General features: G+C 39.9%; 1 protein-coding gene across 3 annotated transcripts in view; it reads left to right on the top strand.

Moving 5' to 3' along the window:
• The window catches only part of CARMIL1 (capping protein regulator and myosin 1 linker 1), a 320,425-nt gene that overhangs the window by 153,911 nt on the left and 139,030 nt on the right, over positions 1 to 27,484 (top strand). For all 3 annotated transcript variants that reach the window (XM_068559097.1, XM_068559096.1, XM_068559098.1), the window contains exons 9-11: positions 14,816 to 14,891; positions 20,314 to 20,402; positions 21,607 to 21,701. In XM_068559097.1, the coding sequence (XP_068415198.1) occupies positions 14,816 to 14,891; positions 20,314 to 20,402; positions 21,607 to 21,701 (260 nt within the window). The remainder of the gene's footprint in view (positions 1 to 14,815; positions 14,892 to 20,313; positions 20,403 to 21,606; positions 21,702 to 27,484) is intronic.

The following is a 27,484-nucleotide window of genomic DNA, read 5'->3' as shown; positions in this document are numbered from 1 at the left end:
TGCAGCTTTCTTTTGATTTCCATTTGCATGGAATATCTTTTTCCATCCCCTCACTTTCAGTCTGTATGTGTCTCTAGGTCTGAAGTGGGTCTCTTGTAGACAGCATATATACGGGTCTTGTTTTTTATCCATTCAGCCAGTCTATGTCTTTTGGTTGGAGCATTTAATCCGTTTCCATTTAAGGTAATTATTGATATGTATGTTCCTATTACCATTTTATTAATTGTTTTGGGTTTATTATTGTAGGTCTTTTCCTTCCCTTTTGTTTCCTGCCTAGAGAAGTTCCTTTAACATTTTTTGTAAAGCTGGTTTGGTGGTGCTGAATTCTCTTAGCTTTTGCTTGTCTGTTAAGGTTTGAATTTCTCCGACAAATCTGAATGAGATCCTTGCTGGGTAGAGTAATCTTGCTTGTAGGTTTTTCCCTTTCATCACTTTAAATATATCCTGCCACTCCCTTCTGGCTTTCAGAGTTTCTGCTGAAAGATCAGCTGTTAACCTTATGGGGATTCCTTTGTATGTTATTTGTTGTTTTTCCCTTGCTGCTTTTAGTATTTTTTCTTTGTGTTTAATTTTTGATAGTTGGATTAATATGTGTCTTGGCGTGTTTCTCCTTGGATTTATCCTGTATGGGACGCACTGCGCTTCCTGGACTTGATTAACTGTTTCGTTTCCCATATTAGGGAAGTTTTCAACTATAATCTCCTCAAATATTTTCTCAGTCCCTTTCTTCTTCTCTTCTTCTTCTGCTACCCCTATAATTCGAAAGTTGGTGCGTTTAATGTTGTCCCAGAGGTCTCTGAGACTGTCCTCTATTCTTTTCATTCTTTTTTCTTTATTCTGCTCTGCAGTAGTTATTTCCACTATTTTATCTTCCAGGTCACTTGTTCGTTCTTCTGCCTCAGTTATTCTGCTATTGATCCCTTCTAGAGAATTGTTAATTTCATTTATTGTGTTGTTCATCTCTGTTTGTTTGCTCTTTAGTTCTTCTAGGTCCTTGTTAAACGTTTCTTGTATTTTCTCCATTCTATTTCCAAGATTTTGGATCATCTTTACTATCATTATTCTGAATTCTTTTTCAGGTATACTGCCTATTTCCTCTTCATTTGTTAGGTCTGCTGGGTTTTTGCCTTGCTCCTTCATCTGCTGTGTGTTTCTCTGTCTTATCATTTTGCTTAACTTACTGTGTTTGGGGTCTCCTTTTCGCAGGCTACAGGTTCGTAGTTTCCGTTGTTTTTGGTGTCTGTCCCCAGTGGCTAAGGTTGGTTCAGTGGGTTGTGTAGGCTTCCTGGTGGAGGGGACTAGTGTCTGTGTTCTGGTGGATGAGGCTGGATCTTGTCTTTCTGGTGGGCAGGTCCACGTCTGGTCGTGTGTTTTGGGGTGTCTGTGGCCTTATTATGATTTTAGGCTGCCTCTGTGCTAATGGATGGGGTCATGTTCTTGTCTTGCTAGTTGTTTGGGATAGGGTGTTCTGCACTGTAGCTTGCTGGTCATTGAGTGGAGCTGGGTCTTGGCATTGAGATGGAGATCTCTGCGAGATTTTTGCCGTTTGATATTATGTGGAGCTGGGAGGTCTCTTGTGGACCAGTGTCCTGAACTTGGCTCTCCCACCTCAGTAGCACAGCCCTGACGCCTGGCTGGAGCACCAAGAGCCTGTCCTACACATGGCTCAGAATAAAAGGGAGAAAAGAAAGAAAGAAAGAAAGAAAGAATAAGATAAAATAAAATAAAATAAAATAAAGTTATTAAAATAAAAAATAATTATTATGAAAAAAAAATTTTTTTTAAGTAAAAAAAAAAAAAAAAAAAAGCGGACAGACAGAACCGTAGGACAAATGGTAAAATCAAAGCTATCCAGACAAAATCACACACAGAAGCATGCACACACACACTCACAAAAAGAGAAAAATGGGAAAAAATATATATATCGTTGCTCCCAAAGTCCACCTCCTCAATTTGGGATGATTTGTTGTCTATTCAGGTATTCCACAGATGCAGGGTACATCAAGTTGATTGTGGAGCTTTAATCCGCTGCTTCTGAGGCTGCTGGGAGAAATTTCCCTTTCTCTTCTTTGTTCGCACAGCTCCCGGGATTCAGCTTTAGATTTGGACCCGCCTCTGCGTGTAGGTTGCCTGAGGGCATCCTTTCTTCGCTCAGACAGGACGGGGTTAAAGGAGCAGCTGCTTCGGGGGCTCTGGCTCACTCAGGCCGGGGGGAAGGAGGGTACGGATGCGGGGCGAGCCTGCGGCAGCAGAGGCTGGCATGACGTTGCACCAGCGTGAGGCGTGCCGTGCGTTCTCCCGGGGAGGTTGTCCCTGGATCACGGGACCCTGGCGGTGGCGGGCTGCACAGGCTCCCGGGAGGGGCGGTGTGGAGAGTGACCTGTGCTCGCACACAGGCTTCTTGGTGGCGGCAGCAGCGGCCTTAGCGTCTCATGCCCGTCTCTGGGGTCCGTGCTGATAGCTGCGGCTCGCGCCCGTCTCTGGAGCTCCTTTAAGCAGTGCTCTTAATCCCCTCTCCTCGCGCACCAGGAAACAAAGAGGCAAGAAAAAGTCTCTTGCCTGTTCGGCAGCTGCAGACTTTTTCCCCGACTCCCTCCCGGCTAGCTGTGGTGCACTAACCCCTTCAGGCTGTGTTCACGCCACCAGCCCCGGTCCTCTCCCTGCGATCCGACCGAAGGCCGAGCCTCAGCTCCCAGCACCCCCCGCCCCGGCGGGTGAGCAGAAAGGCCCCTCGGGCTGGTGAGTGCCGGTTGGCACCGATCCTCTGTGCGGGAATCTCTCCGCTCTGCCCTCCGCACCCCTGTGGCTGCACTCTCCTCCGTGGCTCCGAAGCTCCCCCCTCCGCCACCCGCAGTCTCCGCCTGCGAAGGGGCTCCTATTGTGTGGAAACCTTTCCTCCTTCACAGCTCCCTCCCACTGGTGCAGGTCCCGTCCTTATTCTTTTTTTTTTTTTTTTCAACACTAAATTATTTATTAAGTACACTGTTAACCCAACACAGGCATGTACCCAAGGAAAGATTAAAAAAAGTCCCTATTCTTTGTCTCTGTTTTTTCTTTTTTCTTTTACCCTACCCAGGTACGTGGGGAGCTTCTTGCTTTTTGGCAGGTCTGAGGTCTTCTGCCAGTGTTTAGTAGGTGTTCTGTAGGAGTTGTTCCACATGTAGATGTATTTCTGATGTATTTGTGGGGAGGAAGGTGATCTCTGCGTCTTACTCTTCTGCCATCTTGAAACTCCACCAGTCTGGCAGATCACTTTGATTTCTTTTTTCTTTTCTTTAAAAAAAAGAATTTTATTTATTTATTTATTTTGACTGCACCGGATCTTAGTTGCCATGTGTGGGATCTTCTGTTGCGGCATGTGGGATCTTTAGTTGTGGCATGCAAACTCCTAATTGCGGCATGCGGGGTCTAGTTCCCTGACCAGGGATCAAACCCTGGCCCCTGCATTGGGAACGCAGAGTCTTAGCCCCTGGACCACCAGGGAAGTCCCATCAAGGACATTCGTAAATGAAATTGACATTTGTTTGTGTGGTGGTAAAGAATACAGTGATGACTAGCACGGTTTGATGCTACTGCCTTGGTTTGTGCTAAGGCACCAGCAGTTTTCGCCACCATTGCTTTTGCACCATCCATGCAATGTCAACATGATAGAAAGGACAAATTTGTTTTAGTATTAGTATGAAAATTGTTTTGAACTTGTGAACCTCTAAGTGAGTCTCAGGGTCCCCCAGGGGTCCATGGACCATACTTGGAGAACAGCTGGTGTATAGGAGTGAAGACATGTAGGGCAGCCTGAGGTGTTTCTCCAGCTTTCCTTCGTATACTCTTCATGATTTTTACACTGTTAATAGATTATGTATGGCATCAGTGCTAAACTTTCCAGTTTATCCCCTGTGCTTAATTTGGTGATTAAACTACATCTAGAGAAGCTACTAAATACAGTTACTTGAAATATGTAGAGTACTATCCAAAATTGAGAAACTCTGTCAAAACTTAGCATTTTCCCCTGAGTAGATTTTTCCTGATTTCTTAGCTGGAGAATTTTTATTTCATCAGTGAACAGCACATTAATGGGGTGGATCATCATCATCTGCTTTCCTTACTTCATTAAGGGCTAGAAGGACTTTTTCATTCCTGAGACTCTAGATCAGAAGTTGGAAATATTTTCTTTAAAGGGCCAGATAGTAAACATCTCAGGCTTTATGAGACAGTCACTGTTACAATTATGCATCACTGCTGCTGTAGCTTGTAAGCACTTCTAGACGGTATGTAACCGAATGAGTGTGACTGTGTTTCAGTGAAACTTTATTTGCAAAAATATATGTTGTGGGGACTTCCGTGGTGGTCCAGTGGTAAAGAATTCGCCTTCAAATGCAGGGGACACGGGTTCGATCCCTAGTCAGGGAACTAAGATCCCACATGCCACAGGGCAACTAAGCCTGCGCGCCACAGCTATTGAGTCCGCGGGCGCCTCAACTAGAGAGGAAGCCCGCGTGCTGCGACAAAGAGCCTGTGTGCTTCAACGAAGATCCCACGTGCCGCTACTAAGAGACCCAACGCAGCCAGAAATAAATAAATAATTAGTAAATCCTTAAAAAGAATTGTTTAAAAAATGTATATATGTATGTTGTGGGCTGTAGCTTGCTGACTCTTGCTGTAGATCAGTGGCTTCTTATGTGGGATGTCTGTAACCAAAGGAAAATGCAAGATGAGCTACAAAAAACATTAGAACTTCTATTTATTTTTATTGTTGACTCCTTTTAAGATTTCTATCTTAGTTTTATAATAAATAATGACAATGATATATTTAGTATATAATTGAATGTTAAAAAATTAGAGTACTGAAAACTTTTTTACTGTAGTGGGCTTGATTAATAAGAATGGGGACCACTGCTCTAGATGTCATCTCTCCTGCTAATGCCTAACTAGTTGGCTTTTTTCAGATCTCTATCTTAATAACCCAAATCTTTAAAGTTTATCTCCTCTTCTTGAGGATTTAATTTTTTCCCATGGTTCTTACTGTTAAAATTGAAGCCAGCGTCTGTGTAAAGAGGCTACCCCCAGTCCTGTTAGATGGCCTGTATTAATAGTATTTTTCTTTTTAGAAATTCACGGTTATTTATTTATTTATTTATTTATTTATTTATTTATTTATTTATTCATTCATTCATTCATTCATTCATTCATTTATTTATGACTGTGTTGAGTCTTCGTTTCTGTGCGAGGGCTTTCTCTAGTTGCGGCAAGTGGGGACCACTCTTCATCGCGGTGTGTGGGCCTCTCACCATCGCGGCCTCTCTTGTTGCGGAGCACAGGCTCCAGACGCGCAGGCTCAGTAGTTGTGGCTCACGGGCCCAGTTGCTCCGCGGCATGCGGGATCTTCCCAGACCAGGGCTCGAACCCGTGTCCCCTGCATTGGCAGGCAGATTCTCAACCACTGCGCCACCAGGGAAGCCCAATAGTATTTTTCTAATCAAGTTGCAACAAATTATATTGGCTGAACATTTCTCTATATTAGAATGAGCATGCTTACCCATGAAGGAACAGTCTGTACTTAAATGGCACAGTAGTTTGGAAGGATTCATAATGGCAGAATTTGAGTGTTATGGGGGTCATTTGAGAGGTTTTACAACACGCTATGTTTGTATTTTTCTCATTTGGGTATGAGTTAGGGAGAAGAGAACGGAGGAATTAGAGGTGCAAGATGGGAGATTAAATGGGCCGTGTGTTGAGCTGGAGTTTGGTAGAAAATAGGGGCAATAGTTCTCATATGTACTGATGAATTTTCCCACTGTGGCAGTTGGCTCCCATGTATCTCTATTTGATCATAATTCAGATACAAATAAGCAATTTTGTTTACAATTAAAATGAGATTCTGCATGCATTTATATGTTGACTTCCCTGAACCTGATCATTTCAGCAGACTTCCTTCTAGAAAACTGTACACATTTCATATAGTCAGTCTGAAAGCTCTCCTGATTGTCCATCATTCAAAGCTTTATTTTTCATTCCATTCTTTCTCCCCATTGCATTTAGTCATCAGAGGTAGATGACTTAAGGGTCCTTGAAATCATTAGTGCTCCCAGGATGGAAGTTCCATGTGGGCTGGGCTGTCTCTGTCTTGTTCACACTGTATGACCTGATACTCTGCAGTCAAACCAGTGGCTTAGAGTGAAGGTTTTTCAAGGGAAACTGAACTGCTCTAGGATAGCAGATCGTAATCCTGGGAGGCTGAGCGGATTAATTTTTAACACATTTTTGACCAGAGATGTATTAACAGCCACAGGTGTCAGTTCCTGCAAAAATCCCCTAGTCAATAATGTGTTAAGAGTCTATCAGATTACTCAAATACTTTCTTCCCCATACTCAAGTTGGCAATTATTGCTGTAACGGCACCCAATTTTGCTCTGTGTTACCTACTCCAATCCAGGGCTAAATCCTGTCTGGATTCCTATGCAATTCCATCTGTTTTTTTCAGTTCACTCACCCAGTTCATTGTCTTTTTGCACCCAGGGGTTTGTAACTACCGTTTTCTAGGACCAGCTCAGATACAAAGTGGGAGATCTGGGTCGTGTGTGCGGTACTGATGTTAATGTTGCAGGTCTAGTAACAGGGAGGACCAAACATGGTTTTAGCAGCTTTATCATCTGGAGCGCAGAGATGGAGAAACAGTAATCTCTGTGTGACCCCGTCATCACACAGAGGAGACGGATTTAGAAGAAGGTGTAGATCTAGAGACAGGGCTGTGCCCTTGTCATTGTTCTCATCACAGAGACCTTACTAATGTCCTCACCCTCTGATTTGCCTGGGATCTTCTCTTCTTCAGAGACATGCCCAGTGGTATGATACATGTTATATCACATGACCTATAGAGCCTCATGTACTGAGAAATAGAGAAGCATATACATCGTATTGAGGTTTCTTAGGAGTCATCCAGTATGCTATTCTCTCTTCACTGTAGACCAGCCTCTCTGTTCCTATATATTCTGCTACCTCACTAGGTCTGCCCAGGAGCTTCAAGGTAGATTTATAAGCAACTTGAATGCTGTAACTGATTAATGAATTAATTGATTCTAACTAACGAACTATGGTTCTATCAGAATTAAATGTAGGGCCAGGTGCCCTGTTGTTGCTGAATAAGCATTCACGTATGAGGATGACAGCGGTCATCCTGGATCCATCCAGCTAGTCTCTGGAGGAGAATAGGAATTAGGAAGTACTTGGAAAAATGCCCATTCAGTTATTACTTATAGCTTCCAAAATTTTATTTAAGTGTATTCTTAAAATTCTAGTTTAGGTATCATTGGGCCAAAAAGATGGCACAGATTGAAGAAGGCTTTGTTATACCTTTCTCATGGGATCTCTCAATGGCCTGTGAGCTGACATGTTAAAAATGTAATTACACTGTAATTTGGAGTGGCAGGGAACGATGAGATTAGAGGTAGTGGTGCCGAGGAGAAGAGAATATATAGCTTTAACTACATCGATTTTTCTTGTTCCCTGAAGATTTTTAAGAGGAGCTAATCTTCTCCATCCTCTAAAGCCTCGGCGACATGCATCATCGAGCTTAAACTTGGCTCATGAGAGCCCAGCCAGCAGTCCATCCCCTTCAGACTCATGTTTTTGTGTTGTCATATTTCATACTCATCAAGGTGACATTCATGTGCCTGATGCTTTCAGGGAAGAGTCTGGAGTGTGGATTAGTGTTTGTCAAGGTTGTCCTGAAGACACTGGTATAATTCTTTCCTAATCTAAGCTCCTTCTCTTTATTCCTGCTCTCATTTAAAAAAGAAGAAATGCTGTTTGGAGTGTGGAATCAGAAGCATTAGCTTCTATTTCCATTCCTAAATTTCTATAAATAATTCTGTAAAACAGTGGTCTGCAGCCCTGGTCAGATGGACTGTGTGGTGAACAGAGTAAGTGATGATATATCGAGGAATGTGGAGAAAAGAGTAGAACTTGTTTTATGCTTATTTTTTTCTTATCCATTTTATGTGTGTGAGTATGCATTTTTTTTTTTTTTTTTTTTTTTACTGAGCCTAATATATTAATATAGTAGCACATGTATATAATTTACAGATTAACACACAGATTTGGGGGAGATGTGTGCTCAAAATACTTTTCAGTTAGGAGTGAACGATCAAAAAATTTAGAGAATACCCCTTTAGGCCTCTGGCATGTCCTCATCTGGGAAGTGTTTCAGGTTGTCATATCCTTCACAGAGTTGGTGAGTGGTCCAACTCATCAACTCATTTATATAGACGTTTGCATTTATATGTTGATGTCCCTGAACATCAACATACATCTATATAAATTAGAATATCAGGCAGGATTGGTATCCATGACATTTAAAAAATTTTAAAGCTTTCCCACTCCCATTTTCAAACTAGATGTAAAGGAGAAAAGTCTAAATTATCCCCAGAAAGGCTGTCAAATGAATATGTCAGGAAGAGACTGCTGTGGTTCTGAGTTTTACCAGCCTTTCTACTACAGAGCGTATTTCATTGTGTGCACACAGAGAGCAGGAGAGTGGCAGAACTCTGTATTCTTGCATGAAACACTTCCTTCGAGCCTTTAAATGTTTGTAAGATTTATTGGGGGGAACTCTTCAATCCTGTGGTATGTGGGCACACTCAGATAATCACAGTGTTGTTCATTGGATTATTACTCTGTACCTTTGTGCTTTTCTCTCATTGTAGATTATGGGGCCTGCTAGACATTTTTCCAATCTGTCAGTCATTTTTGTTCATTAACACTGTCCTGGAGTATTTCACACTATTTGAAAGTCACAGTGTTTTTACAGTTTCAGGGAGGAGGCGGGCGGGGGCGAAGGAGTAAGGAGGGAAATTTGGCCCCAAAATAATAACTGGAAAAATTGAATTCTTATGAAGTCATCTAGATCAGAAAGATCAGGTGAGAAATTCTAATTCAATAGATTATCTAGAATCTAGAGTGGCAAAGAATTTGGCAAGTGATTTAGACTCCAAATTGTTTGCCAACTTCTTTGTTTTTGCATTTTAACTTCTTTTAATAGCCCCCAAATATTAGTTTATTTTTGATGTCCAAAGGAATAAGAGGACAATCGTTGTTTAAGAAATCACCTCAGAATACATCTTAGTGTTGGCTTTCAAATTAGAAACTAAGTAGTTGGTTGGATGTAATGAAAAGGGTTTGAAATTTTTGATTTGAAAACCCATGGATATGCCACCCTGGATTCCCCTGTAGAGTAGGTTGAAGACTCTTGACAATATGGAAAGCATCTGACCCATTAGCGAGATGATAGCACAGTGGTTGAGACAACCAGGTCATAGGTCACAGTCATCATAGGTCTGAATCCTGTCTCCGTCCAGACTAACTTTGTGACCATGGGCAGCTCGCTAACCTCTCTGTGCCTTGGGAGAGGAGGGTGGGTCTCCATCTGTAAAGTGGTGTTAATGACACTGCCTCCCTCCTGGAGTTACTGTGAAGACTACATGGATTAATGTATTTAAAACACTTCGTGCTAGTACATAAAAATGTTTAAATAAATACTTGCTATTTTTATATCCTACAAGATTTGCCCTCTTTTTAAATGAACAACTATATTAAGTGACCAGTTTTCTTCATTGAAAGAAAAAGGATTAGAGTTACAAAATCCTTACATTACAGAAAATTTTAGATATTTCAGAGCGTAGTTTATGGTCTTTTCTATGTTGTTTCTCTCTTGTCAGTTTTATGCTGGTATTTTCTTCTAGAAAGATAAAAGCGAAAAACTTGGTTCTTTTGAGTTTTAAGGGAAAGTTTGGATTATTCAAAGGTGTCAACTGAAATGAGAAATAAGGATCCCAACTTTTATTACCAACCCCAACTAGAGGCTGGACTAACAACAAAAACAAACCAACTCTATATGTAGTACGTTTACGTCAGTAAAAAGTTAGGGGGTAGGAACTGTCTTGTCTCTGTTCAGCAGAGTATAAGAAACAATCCTGCCATGTGGCCCTCCAGGATATTCACACTGGCTCTTCCTTTTCAGCGCTTGGAGTCTTGAAAGGTTTTTGCTCCCATTTTAAGGAACTGGTAGAAGTGTCACATGAGAACATACATGAGAATACTGTGTTGTGAGGTTGCCAAGACTCGGGAGAGGCTTCCCTCAATGGCTGTAACTCTTCAAGGCTAACTTCAGATCGGAAGTCACATGGTAATGAAGAGTCAGTTAGGAAGTCAAAGCAAAACATAGTGGGATATACAATAAATGCCATGAACTGATGGCAAAAAGCTGTTAACCACTTCCCACCATGAGAAAATCAGTCAAGATGACTAGCACGGGTGCTTGGAAAGCTTTCTACATTGTGTAATATAGTCATTATGTAATATAAGCAGTACTTAGTGAAAACATGGGCAAGGATTGTTGCTGAGTGACACAGACCCCCGTCAGGGAAGTGCAGGGAGTTCTCTGCAGTTAGGTGGCATCAGCACAGCAGTTGGGAGACGCATGTGAATGCAAATTGAGTATTTATCCAAGATTTGCTTATGTGCTCACTGATAACTGTGTTCTGAGAAAGCCGTCCCAGAAAATGAACTCTCAGAAATGAAATTAGTTATGTAGTGTCTTGTGTATTTTCTATTTAAGGGGGGCCAAATCAGAGGAAGAGGGAGACAGACACAGGGAGAATGGGCTAAGCAGCAGCCATATTATTACCTTTTCTAACCTGGTGTCACTCAGCATCACTGGACGACATCTACCTCTGTGTTGTTTCCAATTTTTGACAATTATGAATACAGCTGTTATCAACAATACTATTGGGTTGGCCAAAAAGTTCGTTTGGGTTTTTCTGTAACATCTTATGGAAAAACTCAAAGGAACTTTTTGGCCAACCCAATATGTAAGTTTTTGTGTAAATAAAAGTTTTTATTTCTCTTGGGTGAATACCCAGAATTGAGGTTGCTGGATCGTGGTAAATGTACATAAAACTTAATAAGCCACTGTCATACTGTTGTCTACCTTGAGTGTGCCATTTGCTTTCCCATCAGCAGTGTATGAGGTTTCAGTCGCTTTGCATCCTGGTCAGCACTTGATATTGTCACTTTTTTTTTGTTTAAGCAATTCAGTAGGTGTGTAGTGGCATCTTATTTTGGCTTTAAATTGCATTTCTCTAGTGGCTAATAATTTTGAAAACCTTTCATGTACTTATTTGCCTTCAGTATATTTTCTTTGATGAAGTGTCTGTTTAGATCTTTCTGCTCGTTTGAAAAAAATTGAGTTAATTGTTTCTTATTACTGACTTCTGAGAGCTCTTTATACATTTTGAATACCAAGTCCTTTGTCAGAACTGGGATTTGCAAATATTTTCTCCCAGAATATGGTTGTCTTACCCTTCTCTCAACAGCATCTGTTGCTGAGCAAGAGTTTTTGACTTTGATCAAGTCCAGTTTATCAATGTTTTTTTCTTTGCATTTGGCGTCAGATATAAAAACTCTTTGACTAAGCCATACATTACTCTGTTGACCATTTCTTCTGGGATGGCGATGTGTCTCATCTAGAAGGCTCACTAACTTCCCATAAGAATCTTTTGTGACTGCTTTTTCGTGATTAACATCTCTCTTATTTGCACAGTAGTACTTCATATTCCCCCTGTGCCAGAGGGATTATTTCGCTCTATTAGAGTTGCTTTTATTTTCTGAGCTTTCTGCTAGGCTGTGCTGGGCGGTTAGTATCACAAGGGGAGGGGCTATCTTGCTGTGTTCATTGTTGCCTCAACCCAGCGATTCATGCACAGTGGGTGGCACTCGCTGGATCTGTGAATGGATGGAGTTGCTGGTCATTTTCGAGTTCCCATGCCTTTGCACATGCTCTTCCTAATTACTTGAAATACTCTCTTCCCTTTTCCCTGCCTGGTTGGCCCCTTCCTATCTCTCAAGCCTTGTGGACCCTTCCCCATTTGCTCCAGGATGAAGTGCTTATGTCCTCCTGTGTTCTTAGGGCACTTTGAACATGCTCCCTTTGCAGCGTGTCTCCCATGGTGCTGCAGGTAGCTGAGGAGGGGTCTTTCTCCACCGCTGGAGAGCTGCCCTTACTCATCACTTAACCCTCAGACCCTAATATCCCTACCTAGGACTTAGCAGGTACTAAATAAATGTTTATTGAATGAATTACGGTATATGTTTGTCCTTTTCTAATTTATTTTTAACATTAAAAAGCCTAGGCATTAACATAATTTAGAGAAACACGGTGGGCAGACCATGCCAGCATGCACGAGTCTCCATCGTCTTCATGGACATTTTTTCTATAATAAAATTTTATTTACACCATCCATAGAACATTTAATTGTATGATTCTTTTAGATTATGAATATGGATCATTATAGATAAATTTTAAAATATAGTATAAAAATTCTGTTAGAAAAATATTCATATCATCTTTAATGCTACCACCCAGGCAAGGTATTCTCGTAACATTTTGCTATATTTTTCTTCTTAAAAAAAAAAACACAGTGTCTGTATTTGTGAGCATTTATATCTATCATTTTATATGTAGTTTTTACCAGTTACACTCATTGGCTCTGATCACACAAGTATACACCTGTAATGCTGTATATTTTTAAAATTTAATATTGTACTCCAAACATTTCTGGTGTCATTAAGTGTTAGGTTTGACTTTTAGTGTACCAGAATATTATTTTCAAGGTTTTTGCATGTCATATATAGAGATAATGCTGTCCTACCCACTGCATTAACGTGAAACCTGGTTCTGTTGATGATGTGCCCTTCGACTCCTGGAAATGAATTCATTATGACAAAAGCCAGCTGTACTTCAAGTCACATCAAGTGACAGAAAAAAATACACAGTAAAGAGGTTCTGAAGTGTAGTCACTACTTGACATTAAATCCACAAAAGGAGATGAGATGAGATGAGACGAGAATGATTTGCCATAGTTCCTGAATGGGGAAGTACAGGCGAGGACTCTCAGATACCGTGGGCTTGGGGGGCCCTGTATTATAAGGTGGAATTCACTCGCAGAGAAGCTGCAACTGTCATTAGACGTCAGGGAGAAATGCCGGGACTTGTTCTGAGCCCTTGGTCGGTGGAGAGAGATGAGAGAGTGGAGACCCTAAAACAACTATGGGAAGAGTTGTTTTTGTTTTTTAATCTGAAACTTCTTTTTTTAATCTAAAACTTGGCGAAGTTAATAAAGAGGCTTTTTGGTGGAAAAGATGGCACGTGGAACCACATGACTAAGACTAATTCCTTGGCGTTTTTTCTAACTCCTGTGGGTGCTCATTTCACTTTTTAAAGCAAATCTGATGAAACTGCACACACGTGCTTCAGAGGCTGGCTTTCGACTGTAGTCCTGTCCCTTTGGCCTAGTTTCACTATATTTCTCTGAGCATCTATTTCTTCATCTGTAAAATGTAAACAATAATACCTCCTAGCGTTGTTTTGAGATTTACATGAGCTGCTGTTTGAGATTTAAATGTAAAGTGCCTAGCATGGGGCCTGGTACCTTGAAGCCTGAAATAATAGTGATTTTCAGTTCTCTTTCCACCTTCTGCCTTTCATTTCTATTTCAGTAAAAATTTGTTCATTTGCTGCTTGTCATGCCCTGAGGTTTACACTGATATGGCCTCCCTGAAGCCACAAAACTGAAATAGACAGGGATGTTGTTTTCAAAGAACTTACAACCTGGGGTGATAAGGAATAGATGTTTCAGCATCAAACTATACTATAAGAATAAAATAAATGCTAAGTAGAGGTGTAAATACTGTGCTGGTTGAGGTGACCTGGGGGAACTTATAGAGGAGAGGATTATGATATAGGCATTGAAAGATACATGGATTTTCGTAGCTGAACACAACTTTTCTTTTACTTTAAAATTTTTTTTTAACTTTTAATTTTATACTGGAGTATAGTTGATTAACAATGTTGTGATAGTTTCAGGTGTAGAGCAAAGTGGTTCAGTTATACATTTTCCCATTTAGGTTGTTGCATAATACTGAGCAGAGTTCCCTGGGCTATACAGTAGGCCCTTGTTGGTTATCCATTTTAAATATAGCAGTGTGTACATGTCCGTCCCAAACTCCCTAACTATTCCTTCCCCTCACCCTTCTTCCCCCCTAGTAAAAGATAACTCTGATTGTGAAATTGCATATGTTTGGTGAGTAGTGAATTGTCTGCTTTTTGGCTTGAGCATGAGTTAGGGGCTGGAAAAATAGTGTGGTGGCAGATCTCTGATACAAATAGCTTCACTCTATGGCTGAAGAACTTGTATGCAGCATAGGACAAAAAAAACACCTGGGCTATCTCATGTGTATAATCAGTACTAAGAACTGCAAGCAAGGTACCAAATGGTTGTGGGATGCTTGCCAATAAGCATTGGGGATCCCATCTGATGTCACATATTATCAGGCTAGATACTGTCCTTGCTTGCCGTATAAACTCCTCTAGCTAGAGAGCATATGATATACTTGATGGTGAAAGAATTTATGAAGGAGCAGTCTAAAGAAATAGGACCTGTTAGTATGGAATTAGACATATGATTTCTCTTAGAGTTAGGAGGTTCTTCAAACAAACACTGCTACCAACCTCTTTTTCTTTGGAAATAGGAATCAGAGTCCCTAGAGGTAATTTACCTTCAACTTTTAGGAATTCTGCGTACATCATCCTGAAGATCTGTCCTAGAGAATTTGTTGTCTGGGGGTCAAAATAGATATAGCTGAATGTTGTGCTTATAAATAATAGAAATTAACAGGTAAACTGGGATGTCATGGATTAAAAAGTCAAGCGCCAATATGGCTACTGTAAGAGCACTTTCATGTATTTTGTTATTTCTGCTTCTAGGGACCTAATACCTATCATTGCTGCTCTGGAATACAATCAGTGGTTCACTAAGCTGTCCTCTAAGGATCTAAAACTGGTAAGTAATTGAAGATGTTGCTTAGCTTTGCTGAATTTCAAAACCTGATAATTATATAAAAACACAACACACATTTGTTTTTCTACCACACTGGCGAGCTGCATACATGTTATTTCTGAGGGGGATATTTTCTTATAAATGATCTGCAGAACATTTTATAAAGTTCGTAATGTGAGATGCTTCAGAGAAGTACTTCCTCATGTTTTCAGCTGCGTCAGGCAATTTTAGATGATGAACAGAAAGACACATTTAGTGGAGCCTTCAGTACACACTCATTCTGTTGGCAAAGACTATTAAAGTTACATTTGCACAGCTGCAGATAGCAGGTTTTATGTTCCTATCTTGCATTCCATCTCCACAAAGCTTCCCTTCCTGAGAATTTAGGAAAACGTTACTAAGGTAGAGTTGGTCTGGTTGAATTATGATAGTTAACATTAATTTTCTAGATGAGTTTTGGGGCAGATTTATATGTAAACAAAATGAAATCAAAGTGAAATCTGTTAGTTTTCATAAGGCATGGGAGAGCCAAAGTTTTGGTCTGTTTTACTATTGGAAATAAGATGCTCTGTTGGTTTTTTTTTTTGCAAATTCAAAGCAGCCATATGGACAGATGCTTATCCATGAGTTAGGTTTCTGCTGCTTCATTTTAGCACAGAAGATAATTTAGATGTTGTTTTATTGGAGACTCTTACATTCAAGCCTCCAACTTTCAGAGGTCATACAAACTGGGGGTATAAGATTTTACAAGCGAAGAGATAAGATTTGGATTGAGACATGGATCTATTGAAAGTGGAGGGTTGAGATTTGCTGGCGGCCAGCCTGCTGGTTCTCTGAACTTGCCTGGCATGTGAGTGACTTAAGGCGTTATAGGTATGAGCATGGGCAGAACTCATTTGGGGATTATTTAGAGCCAATGCGGTAGACAAAAAGAGTGTGGGCTTGGAAACCCAGAAATCTGGGTTTCAGATTCTGACTCTTATTACAAGGCTGTGTGACCTTAGATACATTACTTGACCTTCCAGGGCCTCTGTTTCCTGCGTCCCTATTATTGTGAGCTAGTTGGAGCTCATGTCTTATCAGAATCTGTGGCTCAATAGCTACACAGTAAAATTTGGTTTAATAAATAGATGTCAAATGAGTTTGTTGAATGGATGAATGGACATAGCAATATAACTATTTTGCAGGTTATTGAGATGAGTAAATAATGTGTATAGAAATTCTAACAATGCCTAACGTATTATAGGCATGTCACAGTCAGATTAGCAAAGAGGCTGAGAAATGAACAAATGGGGGAGCATGAATTATGGAAACTGTATCAGCTACACGGCCGGGGGTGGTGGTGGTGTCTGAGGTCAGTGATGATTGAGGTACGGATGGTGACCTCTCATGGAACAAACAGACAGCCGTGATGGGAGACCTGGGAACAGAAGCGTCTCATTGCTATTTGCAGGGATGGGGACCATTTGCAGGACTGAACTAGCAGAGATTCCAGGTGCGCGAGGGGAGCCATTTTGAGGAATGAGAAGTAGATGAGCCCAGGGATTGTGGGATCAGAGAGAACAATGCTTTGCTACCAAGTCAGTTTTCCTGGTTCATTCAGACATTCACCTAAGCCCATGATTTTCAAAGTGGGGCACAAGAGAGCTATGGGGTGGTTGTGGATATCCCATTTTTGGAAGTTGTCCCAAATAATTAGTACCAGGCCACCGGTGCTGCCGTTCTGTCATTATTCCTCCCAGGCAGTATCTCCTTTTAACTGCCTTAGATGTTTAGGGAAGAAAGCATGCACCTAATTATTTCAGTCTTGGCCAGACAAAGCATGTAAGTGTTCGTATGCTTTCTTGGGTGTCCCGGGATGGCAGTAAGTGGAGTGACAGGATTTGAGGATTGCCCTCACTGCTTATCTATTAACTGAGATTTAAACATAAAAATGCAAATGTGCGTATTTTTAATATTTGGTATTTAAAAATGAAAAATGGTCTTTGGGCTATCTCTCTGCAAGTTTTCAAAAAGAATACTAGCAATTCTTCCATGTTTGTTACTCAAAGTTAAAAAGAAATGATAGAGACTTCCCTGGTGGCGCAGTGGTTAAGAATCCACCTGCCCATGCAGGGGACATGGGTTCGAGCCCTGGTCCAGGAAGATCCCACATGCCGCAGAGCAACTAAGCTCGTGTGCCACAACTACTGAGCCTGCGCTCTATAGAGCCCATGAGCCACAACTGTTGAGCCCGCATGCTGCAACTACTGAAGCCTGTGCACCTAGAGCCCGTGCTCCACAACAAGAGAAGCCATCTCAATAAGAAGCCTGCACACTGCAACGAAGAGTAGCCCCTGCTCGCCGCAACTAGAGAAAGCCCGCACGCAGCAATGAAGACCCAACACAGCCAAAAAGAGAAAAAAAAAAAGAAATGAAACTTTCCCCTTTGATGGCTTCTACAGTATGCAATCTCAGAACATTTTCTAACACCTGGTCTATTTGAGGCAAAGGAAGGCATTACACCTTCTGTGAATTTCTTAAAACATGAAGTGTAAAAAGAAGTAACCTCCTCTCAAGTTATATGAATTCTCTGAGTTGTTAGTTCGCTGGGTTGTTAAGACTGCTGCTTGCTCAGTAGAAGTCTCCTGAGCTTAAGGCACCACAGGAAAAATATGACACATGCTTTATGCTGATCTTATGAAGCCAGTTAGCAGTCAGGATCCTAAATTTAAATGGAGGGATAGAGGGATTTTTTTTTGAAGATATGCTGAATATGCAATTAGGACCAAGATTCTGGACTCATTAAATTAGCAGTAGAATTGAGGTCTTTCTCAGTGCTCTCAGGTTTAGAATTTAGGCAAATCAGTGAGCATCATTGGGTCTTTTTAAATCTTTTAAAAATGATATGGTTGGGCTGGATAATGTACGTGGTTCCTCTTAGTTCCAAATTTTCATATTTGTTTTATTTTGGATTAGTTCATTTGTTATTTTATAGTGATTCTTCTAGTTTTTATACTGTACATTTTATTTTTATTTTTAAATTTTTTTTAAAAGTTGATTTTTAAAAAAAAATTTATTGTATTTTTATTTTTTTGGCTGCGTTGGGTCTTCATTGCTGCGCGCGGGCTTTCTCTAGTTGAGGCGAATGGGGCTATTCTTAGTTGCGGTGCGTGGGTTTCTCATTGCAGTGACTTCTCTTGTTGCACAGCATGGGCTCTAGGCATGCGGGCTTCAGTAGTTGTGGTGCGTGGGCTCAGTAGTTGTGGCTCACGGACTCTATAGAGTTCAGGCTTAGTAGTTGTGGTGCATGGGCTTAGTTGCTTTGCAGCATGTGGGATCTTCCTGGACCACGGCTTGAACCCGTGTCCCCTGCATTGGCAAGTGGATTCTTAACCACTGCACCACCAGGGAAGTCCTACATTTGATTTTTAAATAAATACAAGCTCTTAGAGAGTCATTGTATTAATTTGTTAAAAAAAATTTTCCCTAAATCTGTAAATGTAGTGCTGAACATGAAGTAGACATTTGGGGAAGACAACGTAATGGTAACATTTACTTGTTATCTAGGTTTGTGTGTGTATCTCTTTAAAATGTCCATCACTTTATATTCTTTGGTGTAGCAAATAATGCTTTTCATGTAGTTGGCACTTAATAAAAAGTAGCAAAATTAATGTAATCATGAACGACTTATTACACCTCTACCCTACTGGCATCTTAAAGAAAAGTTGGACACACTTTTCGTACGTTTAAAATAAAAACTTTTATTACAGTAATTATGCCCAATGGGTAAATGAAAGCCCTGCTTCACGTCCTGGCTTTGGTAAATTACTTTTCTGGATGCTCTGAGGTAGCCCTGGAACGGTAATGATACCATGGATTGTTTCTGGAAATTAGAATAATCTTCGCAAAAACATGTCTGAGTAATCACTTTTTATCATGACGACACAGAATAAGATCAGTTCCTCCGGTTGTATATTGTAAGGCGAAGAATTATACTGATAAGGGGTCACCATTTTGAAAATCACCACTGTCAGCATAATACAAATTGCAGGCATTGGGTCACTTGGAATTAATTTTCCTCTCCCCTCATCAATCTGTGGGACACATTAGAAGCCCAGGAATAGTGTGAAAGCAACGTTATAGACCCAGCGGGATCAAGCAGCACAGAAGAATTATAACAGCCTTAAATGCTGGGTAACTTGGTAGTTTTTCCAAGTCAGTTTTTCTAAAGTCTACTTGACTGGAGAACTTTTGCTCTATTTTATACTGTTCCCATAATGGTTAATCCAGTTGGGTATTTATGATCTGATAAATCAAAGAACTATAATATTTTTATGTGGTATTTTAAGAAAAGAAACTGCTTTGACATTTGTATGCATGACACAGAAAATGATTTCTCTCTCTCTCTCTTTTTAAAATAATATAAACGATTTAAATAGACCCTAGATTATAATGACATTTAAATATCACTTTTTAATATCCAAATAATTTTAAGGTCAGGAGCCAACTTAAATTACTTTTGGAATAAGGCAGGATATAAGTAAATATAAAACATTAATAAATAAAAATTTAAAAGAAAAAATTATGCACAATTCTACTAGGGCACAGCTCTTCATTTTTCATAGTCCCCTCAAGACTTTTGCTACATACCTTACCTATTTCAATTGCTGTAATCTTTATTAAACATTTTATTTTAATTATGCATTTTTGTTTAACATTATATCGTAAGAATATAAAATATTTTGACAGATGTAAGCTTACAACTACATAATTTTTGTAAACATGAGGTTTATTAACATGAGACCATTAATTTCTGAAGTCTTTCTTATTACCTTACCCTAGTTTAGAGATTACTAGTAGGAACATCGTAATACCTAATGGTTATCAAGTGGTTATTCAGCCTCCCTTTTAAAGTACATGACATCTTTAATCTAATTTTCTTATCTACAAAAAGGGAATAATAATACTTAACAGTTTTATAATGAAATACACGTAAAGGGCTTAGCTCAGTAAAAGAGAGCCTCCTCCTCATCACCATCACCATTGTTGCTACCACTCAGTCTTTAGTTTGTTATTTTGGATATCACTTTCTTGGGAATTCCTTTTGGTTTTCCCAGGATTGGGTGAGATACGCCTCTGTATGCCCATAGCACTACCAAAAATGGCCTTTCTATTTTTCTATTTCTATTTTTCTATCATAATTGTGTATTTCCTTCTTGTCTGATTGCCTTCCGGTGGGTACACTCTTGAAGGCAGAGACTTTGTCCTCTACGTTGTATTCCCAGGACCTTCATCATGAGGGTGTGTAGTAGTAGATGTTGAGTCATAGTTTGTTGAATGAATGATTTATTTAACTAAAACTTTGCATCTGCATAGATTTATGACAGTGAAGTGAGATTATTTTTAGGCTTATGACTTGGTCAAAGAATATCTTCTGTTATAGTCCACTGATGTCTGCGAACAGATCTTGAGGGTGGTGAGTAGGTCCAATCGACTGGAAGAACTGGTGTTGGAAAACGCTGGACTTAGAACGTGAGTATTTCCTGAATACATGAATGTGTTGCTTTAAAACATTTTGCCATTTCCTCTAAAATTAATATATAGCTTTGAGAAAAAAGTTAGGCTACTCACATATAGAGTATAGTGTATTCCCTCCTTAAAAAAAGTCCCTGTGATCCCCATCATTATCATGAAGGCCAAGGATTTTCTAACATCTTTTGCGGTTGTGTCACATGGTATTTTTGAGGGTACATAAGCATAGTGGTTAAGAGCATGGACCCTTGAGCCAGATGCCTGATGGCTTTGGGCAAATTGTTTCAGTTCTCTGTGCCTCAGTCTCTTCATCTTTAAGGTGGAGATAATAATAATGCCTACTTTATAGAATATGGTAGTAAGGATAAATGAATTAATACATGGGAAGTGTTTAGAAAAGTATCTTTCATATTATAGATGCTATGTGTTAGATTTTACTAGTATCATTAATGGTAGTCATAGTAATAACACATTTCATAGGATGTTACTGCTTTGTTTTGAGCTGTTTTAGCCATTTCTCTCCCTTTTCAAATTCACACTTAAATAATCTTCATCTAGTGGTTCAGTAACCAATATCCAAGCCTTACCAGGGGCAGGTGAGTTTGAATCTGCTGGAGTAAAGACTTTACTGCTACTACGTGAGGAGGGTTGACAGTTTCATAATCATAGCACCTAGTGCGTTATTTTACGTTAAACACACCTGAAATAGTGATTTTGACTTTTGTTAAAATATAGTGCTAGCAACTGTAGCCTTTGAATTCAGTGATATGGGCAATCAGTTTTGCATTCATGGTTATTGCATGGAATTAGGACTGATATAGTAAATAGCCTATTGTACTTTTCATGAAAAGCAGGTTCAGTTAAGGATTTGTTTTTTAAGTCATGAAGGAGCCAAATAGTACTACTAATAGCATCCTGCAGTGTGTCTTTAAAGGGACAATTATATATTTTCTTTTTTCTTTTGAATGAGGTTTTGACTGATCAAGATGAACCATGTTCTAGCTATGGCTTTACAGACTCTCTAATGAGGATATGAACTAGTGTAAATAGATTGGTTCTTAACAAATATATGCTATATAGGTTAATATTGTAAAGAATGTTTTTCTCTTTTTAGATTTCACCCTAGCTATTCTAGCTTTAAATTTTTTATTTGAGCAGTTTTACACTTTGTGTTATTTCATCTGACTGTTTTGTTTACTTGCAGAGATTTTGCACAAAAACTGGCCAGTGCTCTAGCACATAATCCCAACTCAGGACTCCATACGATTAACCTTGCTGGCAACCCACTGGAGGATCGAGGTACCGTGACATTTACGTGACCATTGATGCCAGAACTGTGAGAGGATTAGGGAGTTTTAACTGAGCCGTGCCTGAAGAAATAGTGTCAAGCGTAGTTGTAATTATGTTATAAATGCTGCTGATGCTCTTGTTGGCTTCTCATTCTTTCCACCCTTTGGTGAAAATACTCATGCTACGATTTTATCAGCTGATAAACTATTCTTGAAGTGACACAGATGGAAAGGAGGATCTTATTTTTATTTATTATTTTTATTGAAGTCTAGTTGATTTACAATGTTGTGTTAATTTCTGCTGTACCACCAAGTGACTCAGTTATACACATATATACATTCTCTATTATATTCTTTTCCATTATGGTTTATCCCAGGATACTGAATATAGTTCCCTGTGCTATACAGTAGGACCATGTTGTCTCTCCATTCCAAATGAAATAGTTTGCATCTACTAACCCCAAACTCCCAGTCCTTCCTCCCCCACCTCCCCTCCCCCTTGGCAACCACATGTCTGTTCTCTATGTCTGTGAGTCTGTTTCTGTTTTGTAGATATGTTCGTTTGTGTCGTATTTTAGATTCTACATATAAGTGATATGGTATTTGTCTTTCTCGGAAAGAGGATATTATTTTTAAACTATTATATTGGTTTTTTATTGCTGGGTAACAAATTACCACAAACTTGGCAGCTTAAGGTGACACAGATTTATTATGACACAGTGTTTTGGGGTCAGAAGTCTGGGTAGAGGTTAGGTGGGTTCTCAGTGTCATGAGGCAGAAATCAAGTTGTTAGCTGGGGCTGTGATCTTATCTGTGACCCGGGGTCTTCCTCAAGCTCACTGGTTGTTGGCAGAATCAATCTCCTGAGGCTGTAGGACTAGGTCATTATTTTCTTGCTCGCTACTTGCCAGGGACCACTCCTGGCACCTGGAGGCTGTGTTCAGGTCCTTGGCATGTAGTCCCCTCCTCTCGCAACATGCCTGTCTGCCTCGTGTTCCAGGCCAGCAGAAGCACATCTCTCTGATGCTCTACTTTCTTTTAGACCGCTCACCTGTTTGAGTCAGACCCACCCAAGACAATCTCCCTTTTGATTAACTCGGAGTCGACTGATTAGTAACCTAATCACATTCATAATATCCCAGCATATTCATTGGTCTGTCCCACACACTTGAAGAAACTATAGTGGGTGTGTTTACCAGGGGGCAGGAATCTTGAGGACCATCTTACAATTCTGACCATCACAAATGTTTTTTAATTTTTAACAAGATTTGAATGTAAGAATAGAGAGAAGTTGAAGGACTAGATTTCATGATGAGGCAAAAGAAGTTTTCATTAAAAGTGTTTGTGTGAGTAGAGGGAAGAGTCAGTAGGTTTAGAAAGTGAAACTTGAGAGTTTGAATTCTCAGTAGGAGAACATTGATGGATGAGGTTTAAGATGAAGTAGCTTTATCTCTAGAGGGAATACTTCGTTTTCATTATCTGTTGCAGATGTTTTCCAGCATTGTTGAATAAGGGCCTTTCATCTTGTGATGTTATATATTTGATGAGGATTAATTATTAAACTGAGCTGAAGATACTGATATAGACATTCAATTCTGCTTTTTTATTCCTGATATTGACATTGTTCTTCATTGAAAAAGATACCCATGTGGTATCCAAACAAACATTCGAAGAGGAACTTCCCAGCACCTGAAGTAGTGAACCTAAAGGAAGGTTGAGACTGAATTGGAAGACTAGTTCACATGAAAGACACTCTCATAGATATGTAGGGCAAAGCTGAAAATAATGGATACATATCCCTGCAACAGGAGTTTCTCTGGGGTTTAGTCTTTTCTTTAAGAAAGGCAACTGTTCTATTAGTCGAATGCTACAAAGAGGTGACTATAACAAAGTGGAAACCATGCAGGTCACCTTTTATAGACATGAGGGCTGTTTGGCTTTTGTTTTGAAGATGGAAGGGACTCGAACATTTTTATCTACTGACAGGACAAAATCAGTAGTTGTTAAATGCCAGTTGCTAAGGATGTGAAATCCAGAGTGCAGTAAGGGACACTCCTTAGTCATCAGGCAAACACAAATTCAAACCACATTGAGATACCACTTCAGAGCCAATAGTTTGCCTATAATCAACGTAAGTGTTGGAGAGGATGTGGGACGTGGGAACTCATGCATTACTGGCGGGAGTGTAAAATGGGGCAGCCTCTTTGGATACTGGTTAACCAGTTGCTTCAAAAGTTAAACACAAATTTGCTTGATGACCCAGCAATTCCACTTCTAGGTGTTACCCAAGAGAAATGAAACGTATGTCCACAAGAAGACTCGTGAATGAATGTTGATAGCAGTGTTATTCATGATCGCCCCAAAGTGGAAACCCAAATGCCCATTACTGGTGAGGGGATAAACAAAATATGGTGTATCTGTACTGTGGAACACTACTCAGTAGCACGAGAGAACGTGGCACTGATCCTGCCTAAGGCACGGTTGAACCCCCAGAAACGTCACGCTCAGTTAAAGAAGCCAGACCCCAAAGACCTCTTGTTATTGTTTGGGTTTGGGAGGCAGTGAGGGGCAGAATGAGTCTGAGGCCCTTCATCTTTCTTGTAATGTGCGTCGTATGCCCTGAGGTGCAGCCCTACTGGACAGCCTTATCTATTGGACCCTCTCCTTTGGTTTAAACTCCTGCAACAGTGCTTCCTTCATTCTGCCGCATTGTAATTAGATGTGGATGTTTCTCCACCAGCTTAGTTCTCTTCCCTACTTCTGTCCGTCATTCTCTCCTAACCTTCGAAGACACACTACATCTAGCCTAAGACCTTGTACGTAATCAATAAATATTTTCTTTAAATTGAATTTGATTTCATGTAATCGAATTCCCTTTTGTGGTTTTTAAATTGCAGTTGAAAACCATGGTGAAGTTTATAGAGATTTCTTTTGTACAGAGTCAGAACATGTATTCAGAGATGACATTTCCCTGCCTCTTTCCTCCTGTGTGACCTGATTTTGTGCATCTTTTCACCTACCTGCAGTCTGTTCCCAGGTGTTAGAACCGTGAATCCTTCCAAGGACGTTTTCCACAGCTTGATGTGTAGATACCGACTCTTTGGGGTGTTTTCTGCTCACTTACATTCAAGCTTTGACACTCCTGACACGTTTCTGCCCCGTCTAATTCATTCGTTGCTGTGTTTGCCAGTGCTCTGGGACAATTGCCAGCACCTGTATTCCCCACCTTTTTTCACTCTTGGGGCTGAGCCTCCTGAACACAAATTCTTTACAGGCTTTTTTTTTCATCCAGGCTAAATATCTGAAAGTGATTAGTAGCTTTTCTGCTCCTGGATGGAAAGTCCACAAGAAATCCAACTGAGTGTAAAATATTTACAGAAACTTCAAAATAGGGAAAAATTTTCATGACTTTTTTTCTGAGCTTTTCAATGGAAAACAATAAAAAAGCATGGGGGAGGAGTTTGCAATTGAATTGTTTAGTCTATAAAGAGAGCCCGAGCCCAGGAAGATTATTTACAAGGAATTGCAAAGAAACACAAGGCAGTTTGGCAGCCTAGAATTCTGAGGAATTTAAGCACCAAGTGGAATTTGATTTTGTACCTGAACCATCCTTTCAGGGACTTATTTGGAAACTCTAGAGAGGAAGTTTGGCTCCTTGCTTTATGATATGAAAGTTGATGCAGCAAAGCCCTGATATTTACAGCTCAGCTTCCCTGTCAGGCTCATGTGCAGAGGACAGGCAGCCTTCTGTTGTTAAGGGGCTTGGGGTGGAGGAGGCTGAAGTATGATTTAGTAGGAGGGGTGTAGTGTGTATGGGCAATGTTTCCAATGCTGGATGCCCTGCTTCCACTCTGCAAGAGCCCCACAGGGCAGTGAACGGACCACACACATGCACGAGCTCCTCTTATCCTGGTTGTGGGGCCGGCCCTGCTCCCCAGCTTGCTCTCGGCCTTCTAGCCCAGTGTGGTTTCAGATTGTAGGTCAAGACCTGGTAAGCATTTAAAAAAAAAAAAAAAGAAGAAATAGAATAGAAAATATCAGAGTGCATTTTTTCAGGAAAACTTGGGTTTTAGTTTTCTATTACATGTGTATGTGTTTATTTTGGTATGAGGTTCCTGCATCATGATGGCAAATCTCTTTCTTTATGTGGGTCATGGTCGAAAAGGCTTGAAACTCTCTGTTCTAGCTGAACTTCATTAACTAGTTCTGTGGTGAGTCCTCTGGGCTGACCTCGTATCTGAACCAGGGTGTTTCAGTCATCACCTCGTGACTAATCCTTTGGATCTGATGACTTTTTGGATCAAAGTTGAGTGTTTTTGGGGAATGCAGCTCTTCTCTCTCTGCTCATTTCACACACTTTCCTTCCCTAAATGTCACAAGCTCTGTGTTCTGTTCTCCCTAGTTACCCTTCCCAGTTATCCTAGATTTTATGATCTTAGCCTCAATCAGGAATGTCTGTCCTTATTTCCTCCACTCACTTTGTTCTAAATTGGATTATTTTGTTTAAAGATGATTTAGAATCCTGTCTTGGAGTGTGTTTCTTTTGGAAATGTTGACCTGAAGCACCCAAATATTTTTTTTTTTCTCCAGCCATCTGGTGGTGGCTCTGATTTGATTTTCTGGATGAGACAAGATAAATAGATTCTAGAATTGTCCCTTACATTTTGGGGTGCTGTAGATGTTTCATATCTCAGTGTATACCAGTGGATTCTGGAGTCAAAATACATAGGTTCAAATCTGGGCTTCTCTACTTTACATCTGAGTTTCCTTGGACTAGTTACCTAACTTCTCTATGCCTCAGATTCCCCATCTCTAAAATAATAATAGCACCTCCCACATAACGGTGTTCTAAGGATTAAATGAGATAATATACATAAAAGCCATAAGAATCACCTGTCACATACTATGCACTCAATACGTGTTAACTTTTACTACCATATTTGATTCATAAAATAGTCTTGTGAAGTTAAATAGCACAAATGTTATTATTCCCCTTTACAGATGAGGAAACCATGTTTACATAATTTGGAAAAGCTTGCAGAGTCATACCTAGTACCGACAGACTCTTGTTGAGAATTGCCTTAGTGATCAATCAGTCAGCCTCTTATACTGTGGTTGGGATCTTCTGATTTGGCTGTCTAGATTTCCCTTGGAAGTGGAAGGAAATAATTTTGTGTATGCGATTTGGAAAACATTGGCTTTTTCCATAGCACGTCAATGCATTTTCTTAATCACTTTGATATTTAAAGAGGCCAGGTTTCTGCGTGACAGCTACTCAGCAGAAAGTACTTTTGTTTAGAGTCATGATTTCAGCCATATTTAATTGATACTTTTATGGTTATACAGGGTAAAACAGCACTTTAAAAACTGCATAGATTTGGATTTTAGGGCATTCAAAAATTAAGTGTGTTGACTGTTTTTTCCCACTAGTCTTTTATTCCTATATTCCTAGTTCTTGAATCTCTTTCACTCAGCCTTATTTTTGAAATGGAAATACTCCATCGCGTTTTATTTATTTACTTACTTTTTTTTTTTTAGTGTTTCTGAACTCTCCAGGGAAGCCATTGGAATTAGTAGAAATCTAAAGATTTTAACTCTCATCTGTGTTCTGACATCTACAGTGTCAAATCTGTATGCTTTCTAACAGACAAGAAAGAGGTCTTGTGTTTCCCTGTATCATGTTGCTAGAACTCTATAGCAGGATTTTGTTAAATTATTAATATTATGCTTTCAGTCAACAAGGACCCACCTTAAACCGTTTTTTTAACCATGTGAATCACACTGATTCCAGAA

The sequence above is a fragment of the Eschrichtius robustus genome, chromosome 12, assembly GCF_028021215.1.
Source record: "Eschrichtius robustus isolate mEscRob2 chromosome 12, mEscRob2.pri, whole genome shotgun sequence".
In the NCBI taxonomy this organism is placed as follows: Eukaryota; Metazoa; Chordata; class Mammalia; order Artiodactyla; family Eschrichtiidae; genus Eschrichtius; species Eschrichtius robustus.
Note: the sequence above shows the minus strand (reverse complement) of the source record. Positions and strands in the feature narration are given on the sequence as shown.